Source organism: Rhea americana, unplaced genomic scaffold (assembly GCF_003343005.1).
Source record: "Rhea americana isolate MKP2758 unplaced genomic scaffold, rheAme1 scaffold_74, whole genome shotgun sequence".
In the NCBI taxonomy this organism is placed as follows: domain Eukaryota; kingdom Metazoa; phylum Chordata; class Aves; order Rheiformes; family Rheidae; genus Rhea; species Rhea americana.
In genome coordinates this window covers 416,779-435,443 of record NW_028186912.1, presented here as the reverse complement: position 1 = coordinate 435,443, position 18,665 = coordinate 416,779, and the positions used below count along the sequence as shown (strand labels likewise).

The window sequence follows — 18,665 nt, the reverse complement described above, 5'->3', positions numbered from 1 at the left end:
GCAGCAAAATCCATTAGAGAACGACATCCGCTCTCTGGGAAGGGATTTCCTCACTGTTTACATTTATGAACCAATGACAACTTTTATGCAGTGTTTCCTGGCYGAACGGCTAAGCTACATCAAGTATAAAGTATTGCTTTGTCTTGGACAGACCTGGCTAAGCCGAGCTTCCATCCTGCTGAGCCCAGCAGCCGTCCCAGACTAAACACCCCGCGGTTCCTCTCCTCTGTTCAGCACTAGCGTCCTGTGCAGTGTAACCAGCGTGACTAAACAAGGTATTTTTCTGACTCTACATTAATATTGCCATTTCCTCTTAATGATCACAAGCCCTTTGGTAACTAAAATCACCATCACYGAATTAACAACCCTGCTGAGGCACCGCTGCGGCTGCTGCTGCCCAGGAAGTTTTACTACTACAGCAGCCAGCGATGCTACAAACTTGGCTTGTGGCTGAGCCACAAACAGGACCCACAGGTTACATCCACGGCTTTTAACCAAAACTGCGGCACTGAACAGCTCCTGAAAACTACTGTTTATTGGCACATACCTGCAAAGCTGAGACTTACCCAAAATGCAGCCCCTGTTCCCCCCCCCCCAGCAAAGTTGCAGTACTACTGTCAGCTGTCTCGACAGCCAGACTTCACTGAATTTAAAGGGTCTTTAAGAATACAGAAAATTCCTGGAAAAATAGTGAATACACTCCACAGTTTGATAAACTACAGCTATTTTCCCCATGGCTGGAAAGAAAATATGGGAAGTCCTAACTATAGGCTGTTATAGTCAGATTTTTCTCCTTTTTTTTTTTTTTTCCTTTCCTAATTTTGTTAATCTTATACTGGTCTAACATAATAAAAAAATAATGTATTTTTCTCCATCAAACCTACCTTWTACACTCCCTTTCAGTGCAGACACAAAGCTTCTCAGGAGCTTCACCTCTCCTTGCTGTCACTCTTACCATCATTACTAATTTCAGTAATACCTGCTTCCTATTTATTCAGAGAAGTTAATGAAGATTATTCAAGTTCCCCCAGTTCTGCATACCCACAGCAGACATGGCACTTGTTGGACTGCACAGCGGCAGCAGGAATGGCCCAGGTGCCTCTCGCACACTCACCTCTTCAGCTGAGGGCTGTGGGGCCTGGCACAGTGGCTGAGCCGAGCAGGGTCCAGGGGGCCCTTCTTGATGGGGACACTGCCCAGAAGGATGTTCAAAGTTTTTTTTTTAAAAAAAAAAAAAAAAAAAACACAAACAAAAAAAACCCAAGGAGCTCTGCCTGCTGCTTCCTAGTAACTGCAGAAGAGTCACAGGCCAGCAGCTCATCTCAGTGGCTCCTGCTGTTTATACAAAACAGCAGAGTCTTTCTTTACCACCCAAAACCAGACCAAATCATGGGCTGAAGCAGAAGTCAGCAATCAAAAGCACTTCACTGCCCCACTGCTTGGAGCCAGAGCAGCAACACCCAGAGACTGGAAGAAGAGAAGCAGCTGCCTATTAGTTACCTTCAGCTTGATAATGTCCATGTCTGTCACGCCAACACCTCTGAGTCACATAAATGCTTCTACACAGGTGCCAGATCATAGAAAATTTTTAGGACCTTCTTACTAGACCCAACCAGCTCTGCCCTGCAGGGTAACGCTTCAGCAGCTGCCCTGCCCCTGCTCCGGCTCCCGTGAGCCAGAGCACAAAACCCGACTGCGGTGCTCCGGGGAACACAGCCGGAGAGGGAGAGGGAGAGGGAGAGGAAGGGAAACTGCCCGTGTGGAAGGAACATCAGGGGTAGGAAGCGCAGGAGGGGCTGTGGCCCCTCGGGCGGCCTGGCCGGGCCCTCGCGTCGCTGCTCGGCTGGGAGAACTTGTGGCACGGGTGCGTGTCTCCCTGCGCGCTCCCTGAGCTCGCCTGCCGGCCTCTCTCGGTTTTGTCACTTATTTGCATTACCGTGGAGCCTGGCAGCTCTGCTCACGCCTTCTGCCGCCAGCAGCTTTGGCTGCATTACATTTTTTGTAATTACTTTTCCTTCTTGTTAGTCATTGCTAGCTCTGAGTTACCTTTCCTCTGAGGACTGCATAAAACAGAGGTCTGCAAGAACACTATGCAATTCAGCCACCTGCCTATAACCAAGAGCAGAAAATTATTTAAATGCATTTTTTTAACCAGAGAGCTCATCTACAGCTCTTTGGTATTAGTCTGCTGGCAGAGAACATTTTCCCATGTTTCACGAGAATATTTGTCCACGTAACATTTTACGTCCCAAATTGTCTACTTTCAAAAACAAGCCTTAAGAAATAGAAAAGGTCCATTCATTAGACTAAAATATACTCCCTCACTACAACATATCCTATTAAACATTAGCTTTATTGTATCTGAGTGATGTAAAAGCAATTTCTTTCTCGTGAAACACTAGAGCGAAAAAACAACTACAAAAGTAGCATACTGCAAAATATTGATATGACTATAGCAGAATGCATTGCTAGGAGACAAAGTTTCTGGAGACGGTTCAGTAATGCTTTTCATGCAAGAGAARCTTTTCTGCATTTGTGCCCCAAGTTTCCCCTTCTAACGGCCTGGAATTGTAGCAAGGATCTTCCTCCTGCTTTTGATATGCTGCAGTAGCGTTGCTAGGCTAATGCCGTGGAAAACCAACAAACTGCTCTAYCGCTATGGGCGGTTGTATGTCACACCATGTGCTGGTCAGTGCCAGGGGTCAGAGCTGAGTAAAAGCTCTCTCATCTTATCCCTGGAAACAACCCTTAAGAAAGGCATTACGCAGACGCTTGTTTAGATGAGCGAAGGCAGGCTGCTTGGGTCTGACAGTCTCCTGTGCAGCTGCTGTTATGCCGTATTAAACAATAGCATATACTAACAAAGCCAATTTCCATTGCAAATCCTGAAACTATCTTCTCATTTCCTAGCAAAATAGCAAAGAAGCTCTTAAATGCTGCCGAAGAAACAGGAAATTAATCAGCTGTGACCAGAGCGGTGGCAGCGGCGTAGGCTCCTGCCGACCAGCACCACTGCGTAAGCAGAGGAGGAGACGCAGGGCGAGGAGGGGGGAAGGATTAGCCTTGCTCAACCCCACGGAGCCGACGCGGGCAGGCGGCTTCGCCCGCGGGAGCGATACTGACTGTCCTCGTCTTCTGCTCAGCTGCAGCAGATCGACTCTTCAACCCGAGCGCGTTCTGCCAGCTGGCAAAATAAACCTGCCTCTATCGCTCGAGGTCAGATATCCAAACCTGTCAATGTGCTAACTGAATATCTGAACACTTTTATGCTTAGATTATTTCTACAAATGCACTGAACTAGCTTAACCCAAGGAGACTAAGCAGTTTTTCCACACACACGCAAACCTTTCCTGGCGAACCTCCTATCCAGCAGGAGTTCCAGCAGGTCACTATTCACCGGCTGTTTTACTCCTCCAGCCACTGACAAACAACATAAGCAACAGCCTGCTGCTCAGCAGCTACACCACAGACATCTTCAACCCCATGAAACGATTTAGTAAGATTTTAATATGATCGAAGCTGATGAGATCGGCTCAGAGCAGCTGGTCACAAAACTCCAAATCTGATATGGGAAAAAAAGCGTGGGCAGCTCCCACAGCGCTGCAATACTGTTGGCCCGCTGACGAGCGCGCGGGCTATGCTGCCTGCGGTGCAGTACCCACCGCTTTCCTCCACAGCCGCTCTCGGTCTCTCCAGATCACTGCCAGCAGCAGGGAAAGCAAACAGCTGACCAGAGGCAGGAAGGTATTTGCACAAGAGAGGGGAGAATCAGGAAGCCCAAGTGCCTCTGGAGACAGCCTCTGGCCCACCCAGAAACCTTTCAAAACAAATAGGAGAAAAACTCACAATAAAAAGATCAACGACTGAAAAAGCCTAGCCTGACATTACACTTAATTCTGGTTCACATAAGCAGAGGGGATTTGCAATAATTTGGAAATACTGCTGTTGAGGGCAGAGAAGGTTGCCAGTGGACTATGCACTGAGAAACTGGAATCCATCCAAGCAGCAGGGATGAGAAGAGGCAATATCCAGACCTGTTCAGTCACCGTAGCACCGCAACCATACGCAGATTTCCACGTACCTGCAGGGCACGAGAATGCCTCAAAACCTGCATAGATTTTTTTCCAAAGACTTTTAAAGTTGTCTTGAAGTCATATAAGCAGAAGCAATTATCAGAAGAAAAAGCCTTTTCCTAACCATTGCCTTCCTCAAACTGAGGAAAACAAAAAGATCCCTATTCTTACAAATAGTAAATTAAGCAAGCCATTTTCTAAGGATACTTTCCATTTAGTAAGCAGATCAGAGATGCTTGTCCATAACCAAACCTGCGTAAACATAATACTTCTGATGACATTACTGATATTAGGGTGTGAAATGGAGATGGGAACACAGGACAGGGTATCTGTGTGACAGGGAGGTAGAAGGGAAAGCTATTGATGGGATATGGTGCCTACTATGGCTATCAAGTATATGTTGCTGCCCCCAGAAGCAGCCAAAAATAAGTCAGGTTATAAACTTTGACATGGGTTGCTCTGGCATATGGAGGATTCCTGCATGGGTCTTTGTTTGTTGTTGGGTTTTTTTGGTATATTTTGGTTGTTTTTTATTGGTATAATTTTATTACTCTGACTTCTCTTCAGCAAAGTATGAGCCTGTAGACTTCTGTTCTGGAAGAACAGAGTGCAAATTCCCCRTTAGCTTTTAAGAAAATGTATATACATGGTAAGAGTCCCCATTAGTTGGGAGGGAGGAGGAGAAATATGGAGAATCAAAAAGAAGATCAATCTCAAACCCTGAAATGACATTGCTGCCCCTTTGCTGGCTCAGCAATGAAATGGGGCTGTGGAGGGATTTCACTGCACTTCACAAGGGCTCTTGTAAGGCAGACACGAGCCCTGCAATTAGGTAAGATCAAGCACTGTATACAAGAAACGCCATATGTTCATGTATTTTCAGCAATGCAGAGTAACTAAAGACTATGCACATACAGGGTGCTGCACAGTGCATCTTATCTTACTTGTGCCAACCCTCTGTCACACAAAATCACTACTTTTGACCAACCTAGAGCACCTGCCTGAGGTGCCGGGCACATGTTACGTTCTGCTGCCGCTGCAGAGCTGCCGGAGCACRTTGCAAAGTGACCCGCTCAGCTCGGCGGCCGGCCGGCGCCAGGGCCGGGCGCGCCGCCTCTCCCGGCCAGCCCTCGCGAGGCGACAGGCACTGCCACAAACTGCCGTGCAGGCGGCTCCACCGCTCCAGCCTCACCACCGGGGCTGTTCACCGCCCACCTCTTACCTCAAGAGCCAAGGAAGCATCGGGTGTTTTTAATTTCAGTTAGCCCAATAAGATGTTTGAAGCTGCTACATGAGAAACTGAACTGTGGATGGTGACTTCAGGATGCTCCTTAGCTAGGAAAGGAAATACCAGGCCATGTCAACTATACCAGGCACGAAGGAAGCCAAGGGAGAGGCCAAGCCCATTTCACAACACATGCCATAACCTTTCTCACTGCTGTCCGACTGGTTGCTGCCAGTGCCCTCAAAACCATAGATCGGTTAAAAACGAATCAGCTGCAAAGGAAAGGAGATGCTCACGGGCAGCACTCTGCATAAAGACGGACAAGGCAACAACCCGCCTCGGTTTAAACACGGAAACTCTGGGACAACCCTTCGCTAAGTTGCGCTTCCTCTGAACTGTTCCTGTCTGCAAAGGGACCCCCTCGCCTCACCTCACTGAAGCTGCAGGGCTCGCGTGGTGCACAAGGAGCTACAAAGTGCTAAGAGGAGGAAAAAGCRAAGGTGGACACGGGAAGGGAAGGATCTCACCCTGCCTCATGTGGCAGCAGAGTGCAGATTGCCAGGGCAGGGGAAGAAGTACAGCTCAAAGCCACCCCTTTTCCTTTAACAACCCACTGGGTGCATTGAACAGAGCAGCTAACCATCAGTTAGCCCCAGGTGTTGAAAGAGCTATTTAATCTTTTTTGCTGTGTTTGGGTAAAAAACAGCTTTTGTTGAATTTAAATATTTTCCTACAGTGTTTGCAACCTATTGATAACAGCAGCAGCAGTCTTGGCTCTGAGACCTGGAAGCAAAATCCAACCAAAAGAGAGCCTCACTACCCTCCTGTTTCCTTCCCTCTCCTCAGAGGGGCAGTCAGCATCCTTTCATCTTATATCAACAACAAGAGGCATAATAATGAACTTCTCAGTATCTTATTAGCCTACACCAGTAGAAGTAATAGACCGTTGTATGCGTACGTGCCACAGTAAAGCATTGCTCAGTAGGGAGTATGAGACCCATGCTCTGACATCAGCTGCCAAATTTATCAGTGAAAATCTGAACGTTTACAATCCACTGGGCATCTACTGATCCATACTTGCCCATCCTGGTAGCGTCTAAGAGGAACCGACCAGCAAACGTGACCAAGCACTGGAACCTTCACTTTATTTCTTTAAGAGTACTCTTGCTGTCCCTTAAGCTCCACAGCAGTTTTGCACTTGAACTCACGTTCCTCCACYGGCATACTCCCTCTTGTTCCAACACAGCAGTTCCCTTAATGTGAACTTTTGGCAGCCAAGGGGATATTAGATGCCACACTGGCATTTGGCCATGCAGGTTACAGGACACTATACCACCCTGTTCAGACAGTAAACGTACTTCAGGCTGTTAGGATTTCCATTATGAATCCCTGCCCTCCTCTTTCTTTTTTCTCCATCCCAAGAATTCACAATTCTGGCATCAGAAAAGAAAAATCCTAAGCTGAATCCAAGAGGAAATACGCTTTCTGAAAAATGCATGCTCTACATTTTAGAAAGACAAACAAGAAGTTTCCTTGCCTTGAAGGGCAGGAGTGCTCCCCCCTGCTTTCCTCCTGCCCGAGCGTTGCGACCGCCTAGCAAGGGCCTCCGGCAGGCGGCAGGCAGCAACCCGAGCTCGCCAGGCGTTTCCTTCCTTGCTGGCCAGCTCGCCCCTTGCTCTGACAAGGGGTGCTGCTCCCTACGCTCCTGCATCCGCTGAGCTACTGCGCCACGAGCAGCGACTTTCAGCCCACGCTCTCAGCGTCCGTGAGCTCCAGCAGCCCCAGGGCCCCTGCGCTGCAGGCGTCAGAGGCTTGCTCTCCTTTTGCTTTTTCTCCCCCCTCAGCAGCGATTTCTGGCTAAGCTCCTGTTTCCTCCCTGGTTTCCTCAGCACTCCCAGTTCCCACCACCCACCCCAGCAGCCAGGAGCCCTCYGTCGCACCTCCGCCTCCATATTCCCTGGGAATTACCCAGCCCCCCAGCAGCCTCCTGGCCTCACTGCGTCTGAAGTCTGCTTCATACACCCCCATGAGCTATACCAGGTTGCTCTTTCACCATCAGGTGGTTTCCATCACTTTCMTAATCACCCAAACTCCTGTCGACTAACAAATATAACATGCTAAACTATTTCTTAGTGCAAGATATGTAAAACAAACCCTTCCAGCAGCACAAATACACTGCTATAGACACAGATGAATTCAAACTGCATTTCATCCCTGTATTTCAGAAAACTATAAAAAAGTTTCCTTGCATTTAAGAGTAAAAATGCTCTCCTTTAAYTGAACTATTGCCCAGGTACTGCATTGGCTCCAGATCAAAGCAGCCCCCAAGTGACCACAGCAAGGGGAACAGAAGAAGGCATGAACAGCAGTACACGTGAGAAAAGAAGAGGGCATAGGAAGGCCAGAAGAACGAACAGAGGCGGACTTGTGTGGATAGCTGAGAAGGGAGAGTATTGTGGACAGACACTGCACTGTTTGGGACTGAACGGGACAAGTGCCAGGGGAAACCCACCTTTTCAAAAAAGCAGAAGTACAAGAGGAAACACTGGAAAGGAAGAAAATAGGGTGAAACGTTAAGGGAGCCTCAGCACCCACTGATGAGAAGAGAACACTGAAGTCTGGCCCAGAAAAGGTTTCAAGTGGGAAGAAGCTCAGTCATCTCCCCAGCAATGTTGAAGGAGAGCTCAGATGTCACAGGAGAACCTGCTCCGGACCAGGGGTCCCAAACCTGCTGGGTGTCATCTGGTCACAGGAGGGAAAACCTGAGGAAACGGTGGGGGGAACCTCACTCTCCTGGGCCACCTCTAGCAGCCTTTCAAGACAAGCCTCTGCCCCAGATGACTTAACACGCACCCGCTACAGGCAGGACGGCCCACGTGCCAGCCTCACAGTCAGACTGCTCAGGCACATGACCGCAGATGTGGTCACGCTTTCTCACAAACACAACGCAGACATCCCTCAGCACATGGCAGACATGCAGCTGGCCTTACCACAGATGCAGGGTGATTTCCAGTTGCACAAACCTGATGAACATGTGCAATCGYGGCAAGCCCAGGTGCATCTCTTGGCTTGTGATACAAGGAGGCTGCATTTCGGCCACACCAGGGGCTTTGGAGCAACTCTTTACCRCTTGCCTGAACAGAGGAGTTTTGGCAGGTGGCTGTAACCTTGATGTGCTTCTGTCAGAAAATTCTTTAGAAAAGCCCTCTTTGAACTAGAGGTGGATCACGAACAGATAAAACGGCAAGGGGGAGATAACCCAGAAGACGCCCCTAGATGCAGCCATCAACACCTTAGGGGACAGGAGCTACTTTAGCCTAGACTGGCAAAGCTGCCTGGTAACATAGCCCCGTTCCAGCCCAGCAAAGCAGTAGGAATGGGAACAAAATTCCCAAAGGAGCTCCCTTCTCAGCTAGATAACAAACCCTCCCCTCTGCCCTTTCCAAAGCTTTTCCCGGTACATGGTACAGTTCCCCAAAACGAAACGCACTGCTGAAGTTTCAAAGTCGACATAACATACGTGCCGCTAATTTAGTTTCCGCCTTGTGACTTGTGGTCAGGGCACTGCTGGCAGGTTGCAGCTCATCCTGCACATGAGTTGGCCGGCCCCGACCATCGGCTCTGCTGCCGGCCTGTCGCAGGCGCCCGCTCTGCCAGCCCCAGCACCCGATGGCAGCTACGCCTTCTGAGGCTCAAAAAAGGCAAGACAAGGTTTTATGATTAATTTCATAAATGAAATTGTGTCAGAGGCTGAAGGGGCTGTCTAAGCTCCCCTCCATCAACAAAATCATATTTTTAACCATGAGAGGGGGTGAACATGGGAATGACGACCAGAAGCTGCATGCAGTACCCTGAGATGGTATGGGTCCCAGTTCCCAGTATCAACCATCATATAACAGCATACTGCCTCCCCTAGCCTCTGTATTTCAAATGATTCATAGGCTGTAAAAATAGAATACTTGCCCTAAAAAGACATTCAAATGAATGTATGCCTGGACTTCTTGCTGCTAGGTAGTAATTATCTATTTAATTACACGGTTCCTTTCTTTGCACCCTCTACTGCAAAGATTCTTTTGTAGATGAAACAATGCTCAAACATTCCCAAAATCATGACCACTGATTACCATTTCTACATATCCAGAACAAAAGATGCTGCTGTCTAAAAACAAGTGGTAAAAGTCCTGCTCCACTACAAAGGAATTTCAAGATTTTAAACAGAGCCGTATTTTCTTCTTTTATAGCTTTGTATTCCCAGCTTTCTGCAACAAACAAAACCCTGTGGACCAGATATGTGTGTGGCTCCCTCCCATCGACCTAAAGGAGAATTTGCACAGTTGTCCAAGGGCAGGCGTTGGACACATGCCCTAACAGAAGAGATGCAGCTTTGTGTTCTGTAATTTCACCTTAGGCATCAGCCAGGTCACAACAAATGTTGCTAGACAGAAATGATATATCCRGTGTCTGTTATTGTTTTTTCATGATGAATTCCAGGAATAAATTAACTGGCTGTATGTTTTTAATTATATTAAATCTCCATAGCAAAGATATAGAGATTTTAAATGAGATTAAGTCTGCAAAATTCTGAGTTCATGTAGTCTCTACTGTGGGTGCATCTCATCTTTGAAAACGGGATATTTGACATATTTGAAAATATTGGACTGATATATACTGATAAACAAAATGACTTATGAATTCTTTTCCTACATTTGTTAAATAAAAAGGTCACATTTGAAAGAATGCTTTTAAGATGATCAGGCAGGGTTGCATCTAGTTGCTCTTTGGCCAGGACATGAGTCTAGATATCATAAACCTCGCATGGATTAACCATGTGGACAACTCTCCTTCTGGAAGCACTTACTTAAGTGTTTTCGAAAACTCAAGAACTGAGAAAGATGAAATTAAAAGCTGTAGTAAGTCATAAAAACCCCACTTCCAACTAAGTAAGCAGATGCTGTAATGCTACTGGCACAAACGTAGCAGTGGACCCAATAAAATTAATCTTGAGAAAATGTGTTGCTAGCCACAAGACGCCTGGCTGCAAATATTGGCAGGCGTACTCCTCAGAGCAATGGTTTCAGTAACGTGACCTTTCAATTACCCAGCTTCGTGCTGTGTCATTTATCCGAATTATAAGAAGGGAAGCGCTTCCATTCTCAACACAGCTCAAAGAAGAACTGATCTCTCCCCGAACGCATGAGAAATGCTTTGTCCACCGTATTGTTCAATTCCTTGAGCCCACGATTACCTTTGCAGGCACCATTGGTTTGATTGTAAAAAGTAAAACTGTTTTTGCACATACTGTCTCAGAAATAACTGGTCTCCAGATCAGTTTTCTAAGATACAGGAATCAATTTCCTGCTAATTTTGATGTTTAAACTGTTAATAGGTATCCTGAAATGGCACCAGCTCTGTAAGTATGGTTAGCTTTTCCACAGACACACAAGTCTGACATGCCCTAATATCTATCTGTGTTGATAACTGCTCCTCTTCTCCTCTCTCTTATACGTATCTAATAGAAAAGATGAAATGTCATCTCTTGATAACCAGGTTTCCTAGATTATTTCTGAAGCAAGCAGTAAGATGAGAAAGCGCAGAGTTAAAACATGCTACTAGTTCTGATGTGCATGGCCAAGCTGCTCACTTGTCACACTGGGGCTGGCAAATTCTGTAAACCAGCAGTGGTTACATCAAAACATGCCATTTTTATTTAAAGAATATTCTTCTGCTAGTGAGATGCCATCTTCTGAGCAGATGCATCTTGAGCCATTTAGGGATTTAATTCTGTCTCAAAAGCACAAATCTGTCATTGTCAGTGTCATGAAATAAGCAGAGCGCTTTTATACTGAAGCTGCATAATGTGGAAGGTGACAAGAGCTACCAGGTCCCTGCTTCAGGGGTTGGTGTTGGCCAGGTCACTGGCCATTGCTGTTTTCCCCGCAGGCYGAGGTAGGCACTGCCTTGATAGAGTTCCCAAGTTCTCTCACAAAAATAAACACAGACATATTTGCATACGTCCCTGCATTCATCTAGAATAAGATTACCTTAGTCCTCAACAAAATGAATGAAGCCAACCACCTTAATAAGGGTTTAAGCTTCTACTATTAACATCTCAYGTCAAGGTACAGCCAATAGAGCAGTGCTTGACTGCATTCCCAGGTGAGGACTGGGGAAGCTAATCAGAGGACCTAAACAAGAGGTTCTTGTTTTCAACAAACAAGTTAAAATTTCTATCTTTTTAACAAAACCATTTTATGATTTGAAAATATCTGTTTAAGAGCAGCATGAAGAAGGAAGGAGAAGGTGGCCCCGTTCATTCCCTCCTTCCTCTGAGGGTTGCCTGAGTTATATCACAAGATCACTCTTTTCCTTTAAACAATCACAGGCAAACAGTAAAAAATACAAAAACCTGTCTATGGGACAAGTTCTCTCCACTGCTTACTTGTAAGTACACAGAGAACTGCTCTACTTAACATCTTCCAATCTTAATCTACGTAGCAGTCACCTAATCTCTGTAAAATACAGAGTTATTAACAGAAACATAAAATACCCATAACCAATTCACCTGTTCAGGCAGAGTAAAACTAACATTTGAATAGTAAAAACAAACTCACTGAGCTCACCTCAACAATAAACTGGCTGAAGGGAAGCTGCATGACAAGGTGTTACTTGTCAGACTCATGTCCTTGAAGGAGGCTRCTTGACATGAAACCTGGGAGAAGAGGGTGTGGGATTCTGCAGGCTGCTCTTATCCCTGGGGCTGGTATTTGCCCTCACCACAGCCAGGAAGTCTGAGACATAGAGAACTGCCTCRGGTCTATGGGAAAGTTACTAAACTAGCAAAAGGAGATAGACCGCGTTCATATTAGCATTGACTTTGCTCTCTGCTGGTAACAAAGGACAGAAGTTCTTGTTACTGAAATATATTCAAACAGAGGAAAAAACCYGAACAGCAAACAAAAGAAACGTCGGTCAGTTCATTCTGGCACACAACAGGCTGCAATCTTGCTGCCAATGTCAATGTATTACAAGCAGTGAAGCTATAAATTTCAGCTGTGTTTAAATAAACACCAGCATATAGAATCACTCTGGGGTCCACGTAACACAGACATCTGTAGACAGCACAGAATCTCTGCATTTCTGCAGCTGAATGGCACACACAAAACATTTTTTTTCAGTTGCTTTCAAAGTATACATACCTGCAATCCCTTGTAGCAGCCCACAGACATTAAAAATACTTTTCTTCATAATACTCTGCACACACATAGTAAAGACGGACACAAACGCCACGGCGCAGAGAATCATGATTCCCACAGCCAGGAAAATAGCGGTAGCCTGCCAGAACCCACTGGCAATCTCACTGAAGTTTTCGGCGTAAGGACCACAAAGCGTGTCTCGTCTAGAAACCTGCATGTGGGAGATCCTGGTGCAACGCCCGTAGATGCCCAGTGTCGGGTGGTAGGGTTCCTGTGACCCCCCTGTTCTGTTGTCCATGTCCTCAGAGCTCAAAGGCTTGGCTTTGCCAATCAGCCAATCTGCACTCATGAAAGCGATGAGCTCTGCAAAAGCCACAACAATACTCAGGAGTGTCCATAGCATTGACCGGCACGTTACAATGACATGACACATATTGATGTCCAGTGCTTGTGATCAGTGCAGCTGATAGTCTTAAATTCAGGCACAAGAGGAAAAAATTAAATTAAAAAAGAAAAAAAACCTCTAAGAAAATCACTGCTGTTGCTCTGCTTTTTCAGCTCTCTCACAACCGCTAAGACAAAATTTCTCAGGAGGAGAAGTTAACGGCCCAAAGTTTTGCAAGCAGTATGGTCATTTGTTCTCTCTGTTTAGTTCCTCTTTTTTTCTCTCTTGGATGCTGAGCTCTGAAGTGCGCTTTCCTCTCTTAATAGTCATACTGGCACATGACGCTCCAGGCTGCGGGGATGGCCCCAAAGACTGCCCACTAGATGGACATCACACACCTACAAGAAAGAACATATCAGCAGTGAGAAAAAGGGTTTGTTTGCACCCCCACACATCCCAGGATCAAGCCAACGTCCTGCGCAGATCCAAAGCCACACACAGCAGTTCCAGCAAGGGCCGCTCGAAGGGAGTCTCCTGGAAACCTCCCAGCTTCGTCTCGGGGGAACGATTACTCTCCCGCTGCCTGGCTGTACTTACAGTATCTGCTCTGTCCCATCCGACTTAGAGTTGCTTGACAAACGCTTTGTGAGAAAGGTCTCAGTAACACCAAACGGTCCCGCCCACTCCTACCACCACTCCCACATCATCTTCCTCTGGCTGAAATTACTAAGGTTGCTGGCAGTTACCCAGCRAAGTGTTTGTACATGTTTAAGCAATTTTAAAGACGTGCAGTTTGCTTAACTTACTGTCCTGCCTTTGGTCCTGGGACGCTAACGAGAGGGCTGGCACAGCACCCACCTCTGGGGAGGAGGCAGGACACAGCCCTTACACACTGCAGTCACCGAGGGCACAAAGCTCAATGAATGAACCTCATTTCTACTCACTTTCCAGAATTACTGAAACTAGATTTCTGCTGATTGTTGCTGATCCAGCCTCTGTCTCAAGAGGAGACAAACAGGATTACAGCTGGGGACAGTCCGCCCACTGGAACGCAGTAACTATATGGTGATGCAGCCCATCATTTTAGAGCTTGGAAACAGTTTTGCAAAACTTGTGTTTCACAATATTCTTAACTTTTGTTCAGCTTTAAGCCAGGGTTTAAGAAAAGTGCAGGTATGTAACATCTCATCTTGAATTAATGCTGACACTGGCAGCCTTAGGATAACCTATACTACTGTAAATATGAATCTGCAGAAAAATGTCCTGATCGCTGCCAAGCCACCAACAGCTCCAGTCAGAGAGGTCGCTAGGGAGCTACTAGATTCTTCACTCCCCTAGATCTGTTCCTTCCACAACCCTCCGCAATGCTGGGACTGCAGCAGAAATATTCCCGAGGGGTTTCCCGAAGCATCTATGCTGCCTTTGAACAGTAGCTGATGACATTCCCAGGGTTATACTTATCTCAGTACAAGAGGCAATCAGAGATTGTTACACATCTAAATTGTATCCAAATATCGTGTTTAAAATAACAAATGGATCATTGCATATGTCTCCATGCTTGAACTTGAAATGTGTCACTTGGAAAAACAGGAGGAAAGCAGGAAATGTACTCATGTTACCCACTCAGTGATGAGGACAGAGCACTTTTAAGTTTTACTCACAAAAAAAGATACTAACATTCAACTGATTCTGAAGGCAAAAGAATCTAGTATCAAAACAGTATCTTACTAATACAGTTGCCAAATCGGAAATGTTCAGTGGATGCCAAAAAAAAAAAAAAAAAAGACACTCTCATTCTTGTCTCAAAGCTTTCAGCTTTGTCAAAATGTAATGGAGTTGTTATTTAATTTCACTGGAGTTCTGAGGCCAATGGTCAAACCCTAACCCCACTGAATGCAAAACCAAAAAAAAAAAAAAAAAATCCCACAACTTAACAGGTTCAGAATTTCCTCCAGGAACTCTGCTCTCTCCTATACCTGCGTTGGTGAAGGATGCACAAGATCCTGTCCTCGCTGCTCCCCTCTCTTGCTCCCCTGGCTCTGTAGCCTTATCTGGTACTGACATACGTGTGGACTTAAGCTGCCATGCCACCAACRGAATTTTGTTCCCTTACTTCTACGTTACCTCATAGCCTGTTTTTTCTGATATATCCTCCTACAAATTTTCCTGATATTTTACATTTGACATGGCTTAGAGTAGATTTCACAACTTTCACCTTCTCTATTCCCACTGGTAAACTTGAGGAACATATCAAAGTRTTTGAAAGAGAACTTAGCCTACAGTGTATATGTCTGGCAATGAGGCAACTCATTTCATAGGCTTTATTAGGTTAATTATCAAAGTTTACTAAGTTACATGTTAAAAAAGGCATAACATTTATTTATGCTTTTAGTTGCACAAAGACAATAATTCAGATCACTTTCCATTTTTCTGGAGTAGCTCAGAAGAGCGTGACGTTTTCAATCAGCCCGACACGCTGACGACTCGAATACACCCTTTGTAATAACAGAGGGCTGACGCGTTAGTCTGCCAAAAGCAGCTAATTCTCTCAGTATTTCCACTTTGAATAACAAGTGGAATGTAGGGAAAGTCCACTACAACCCTGCATTCTTCTGATGTCATCCGCACTATTAAGAGAGAAATTAATAGAAAACTTCTTCAGAGGGTTTGGGGTTTTCTTGTTTTGATTTAAGAGAAGATCCAAAATGGTCTAGAATCTGTGTTTCTGTGCAAAAAAATCATGTAAATCTCTTGTCTTCAAAATTATCCTTTTTTCACTGCAGGTGTAAGGGAAAAAACAGCTAAAAGTCCACCTTAGCTGAGCTTACTCTGTTCCTGCTAAACATAATAAAATATTGTTTCTAGAATGGGATACTGTTTATAGATGAGAACAAAGTTCTTATTTACTTAAAGAGGTGGAAATTCCAGAGGAACATTAGGAGCCATAAAACACACGACACTGATAATAAACATTCAATGAGTACTGGAATGAGAAGGAAAAGTCCACACGACTGAGTTCTTTCCCATTTTAAAATCAAGTGAAAGAAAATGGTAACACTGAAACACAGCATCTTCAGGAAAGTCAATACATTAGCAAAAATAGCCTRGTCAGAAAATGATATGGAGGTAGTGTCCAATCTTAAGACTTTACTAGAACATATGCTTCCCAAAGCAACACACCAAAACTTCGATACACAATACATGAAAGTTAATGTAAGGTCACGAGAATATACTTTGCTTTCACATGAAACCTGTACAGTTCAGCTTTTCCCAGATGACCAGTACTTTATCCCATTATGAAACATATTTCCAGAACAAAATATCATGAATGTATGAATTCACAGAAGCGTTTCTGCATAAACTTACTCCTGTGCAAGTGATGCCCCCGAAGAGGACACCGCTCGCCTGTGACTCCTTTAAGGAGCAAGCGGACAGAAGTCTGTACAGCACATCAGAGCAGAGGAGCGGCAGGGGCACTGCTCCCTGGTGAGACTTGCCAGATGCAGGTTGCAGATAAAGCCCTGGAGATAATTTACAGTTCAGTCATGCTGGTGTAGTTAACCTTTTCCTTCCAAAACGCACTAGCTTCAGTTCATAGGGGAAGCTGCACTGCTCCTGTCAGAAACTTTGTGTCGTGCCTCCAAGTCTTTTCAGCAATAGATGATGCTACATAACGCTGTACTTCGTGAAGCTTCCCACCAGCATCCTGCTCACCCCTCTTCTCCCACTCTTTGCTTCAGGAACTCAAGCCATGCTCTCATGAGGCTGAAAATTAACTGTTTATTTCTCCTCTCAGCTTTCTGTCCCTTGGCAAGCTTTCTCCATGCAAGAACTGCATGTTCTTCACAGTACGCCACTCAATATCCACTTCTGAATGACTGTCAAAATATTTGCTTTGACAGTCCAAAACACAYGCACCGGGGCTTTAACCCTCTCTATATTAACTCATTCCAAAAAATTCTCAGTAAGAAAGCAGCTGCCTTCTCCGAGGCAAGGCCTGAAGGGAGCCATCTGTGCTGAGCAACGGGCTGCACCAGAGGAAGCAGCAGCCCCCGGTCGGCGAGGGCTCGCGAGACCCCCGGGCCGCGCCAGGCGGCAGCCGGGCAGCGCGAGGGCCCCCACAGAGCAGGCCGCCTGGGCTCTCGGCAGCCTCCCTCCCGGGCCACCCGCCGCACAGCTCCCCGGTGCCCTCGGAGCCACACCAATGAAGTTATCCAGGTTACTCTTTCTTTGGGAGCAGACACAAGTGGGTTTTTTTGTTTTTTGTTTTTTTAAAATACATAAGGCCATTTCAGCAAGCCAGTTTACAGTGTGGCCCCCAAGAAATAAACTGTGGCAGCAGCAAACTGTGATGCAAAAGGACCCTCAATCTGTTCCCGTTGCCAAAGCCAAAATGCCACAGCCCGGCACCTTCACCCTCACTCACGCTCTTCCCTGAACCATATTCACAAGGCAGCTCTGCCTTCAGTGAACTCTGTTACAGCTAAAAGACATCAGTGAGTACGTAGGATCCTCACGGCATTCGGAGAGGATAAAACAGAGTTCTTGAAAACAAGGACTAACAATCTTYTGGTTATTTTAATCACACAAAACAAACTACCTTAAAATATCACTAAAACTGCCTTCCTTTTTAGACATAATTTTGACGGCCAGCTATTCTGCCTCAGTTATATTACACATTTCTGGCTAAGAATATCCATCTGCTGCCTTTTAGTGAGAAAACTACTCATCTTTTACCACATAACTTTGCTGCGTATTAAGTAAATAGACAAGATCTATTTTTCTGAATTAGATGAAGAAACACACTTGCACCCAGTTTGCATACACTGACAAAAAAAAAAGTTAAAGTGGATCCAAATTATARTATCTGAATAAAGGACTTGATTTTGAAGTCTAGCGATGCTGAGCCACAGAGTTTTGCTTTGGCATACTGTACCAATACGAARGAACAGCTGCAAAGTTCAAATGTGAGTCAATCACATACCACTGTTGTTTATTTTAAAAAGGTGTCCTACAAGCAAAGCACGAGAGACCTGCCAGCACCTTGCAGCGCTATGTTACGGCCAGCTCTCTATACCCCCCATATGGTTTTGACTGGAGACAGAGGGTTCATACGAAACCTTGRAAAGCAGCTTTCCCCCTTCCCAGCCTGGCTCCGTCAGCTCAAGAGCAAGAATAAATCATCTTTAGATAAGTGGCTTTTGGCTTGGCTTAAACAAACAGCTGAATGGAAGGCCACATAGGCTGCCGAAACAGTCCCAATTTATAAAAAATGCCGGCACAAGTAGACCTTTCCTTCTGAAGTTTAGTACAGTCCAAAACACAACTATGCAGAGGAATTTCTAAACTTTGTTCACAAAACACAAGCCTGAACATCCTATAACTTAAAATGTGCAAAACTTGCAAGCCTGGGTCCTGCCTTCCCTGCAACGCTGTTCCTTAGCGGTTACAAACATTGTGCGAACACTTTGAATGGTGAGAGTGGAAGTAGCTGCTATTTATGCTGATGTTTGCAGACGCGCTGTTTAAAACAAGCACAAAGCACACGGGCGCTCACAGGCTGAGGCTCGGATAGCTCAGGCCACCCCCTGCCCCGGCCAGCGCGAGCCCCGCTCCACGCAGCTGCGGGCCCTCGGTGCTGCCGGCTGAGCTGGCCAYCGCCGGACCCCCGCCTGAGAGCACGGGTCAGCCGCCAGGTCGCAGAGGCASGAGCAACTAGACTTGTGAGGGAGAGTGTGGGAAGAGGATTAGTGATGATTCATTTTCTGGGTGAGTGATAAATGGAAAAT

General features: G+C 45.8%; 1 protein-coding gene across 6 annotated transcripts in view; it reads right to left on the bottom strand.

Moving 5' to 3' along the window:
- LHFPL2 (LHFPL tetraspan subfamily member 2) overlaps positions 1–18,665 on the bottom strand; it is a 126,768-nt gene that overhangs the window by 5,077 nt on the left and 103,026 nt on the right. For 5 of the 6 annotated variants that reach the window (XM_085322026.1, XM_085322027.1, XM_085322025.1 and 2 more), the window contains one exon: positions 12,495–13,274. In XM_085322026.1, coding sequence (XP_085178152.1) covers positions 12,495–12,924 — 430 coding nt within the window. In that variant the 5' untranslated portion in view covers positions 12,925–13,274. Of the gene's footprint in view, positions 1–12,494; positions 13,275–13,473; positions 13,518–18,665 lie in introns of those variants that run through there. The other variant, XM_085322028.1, reaches the window with a different exon arrangement.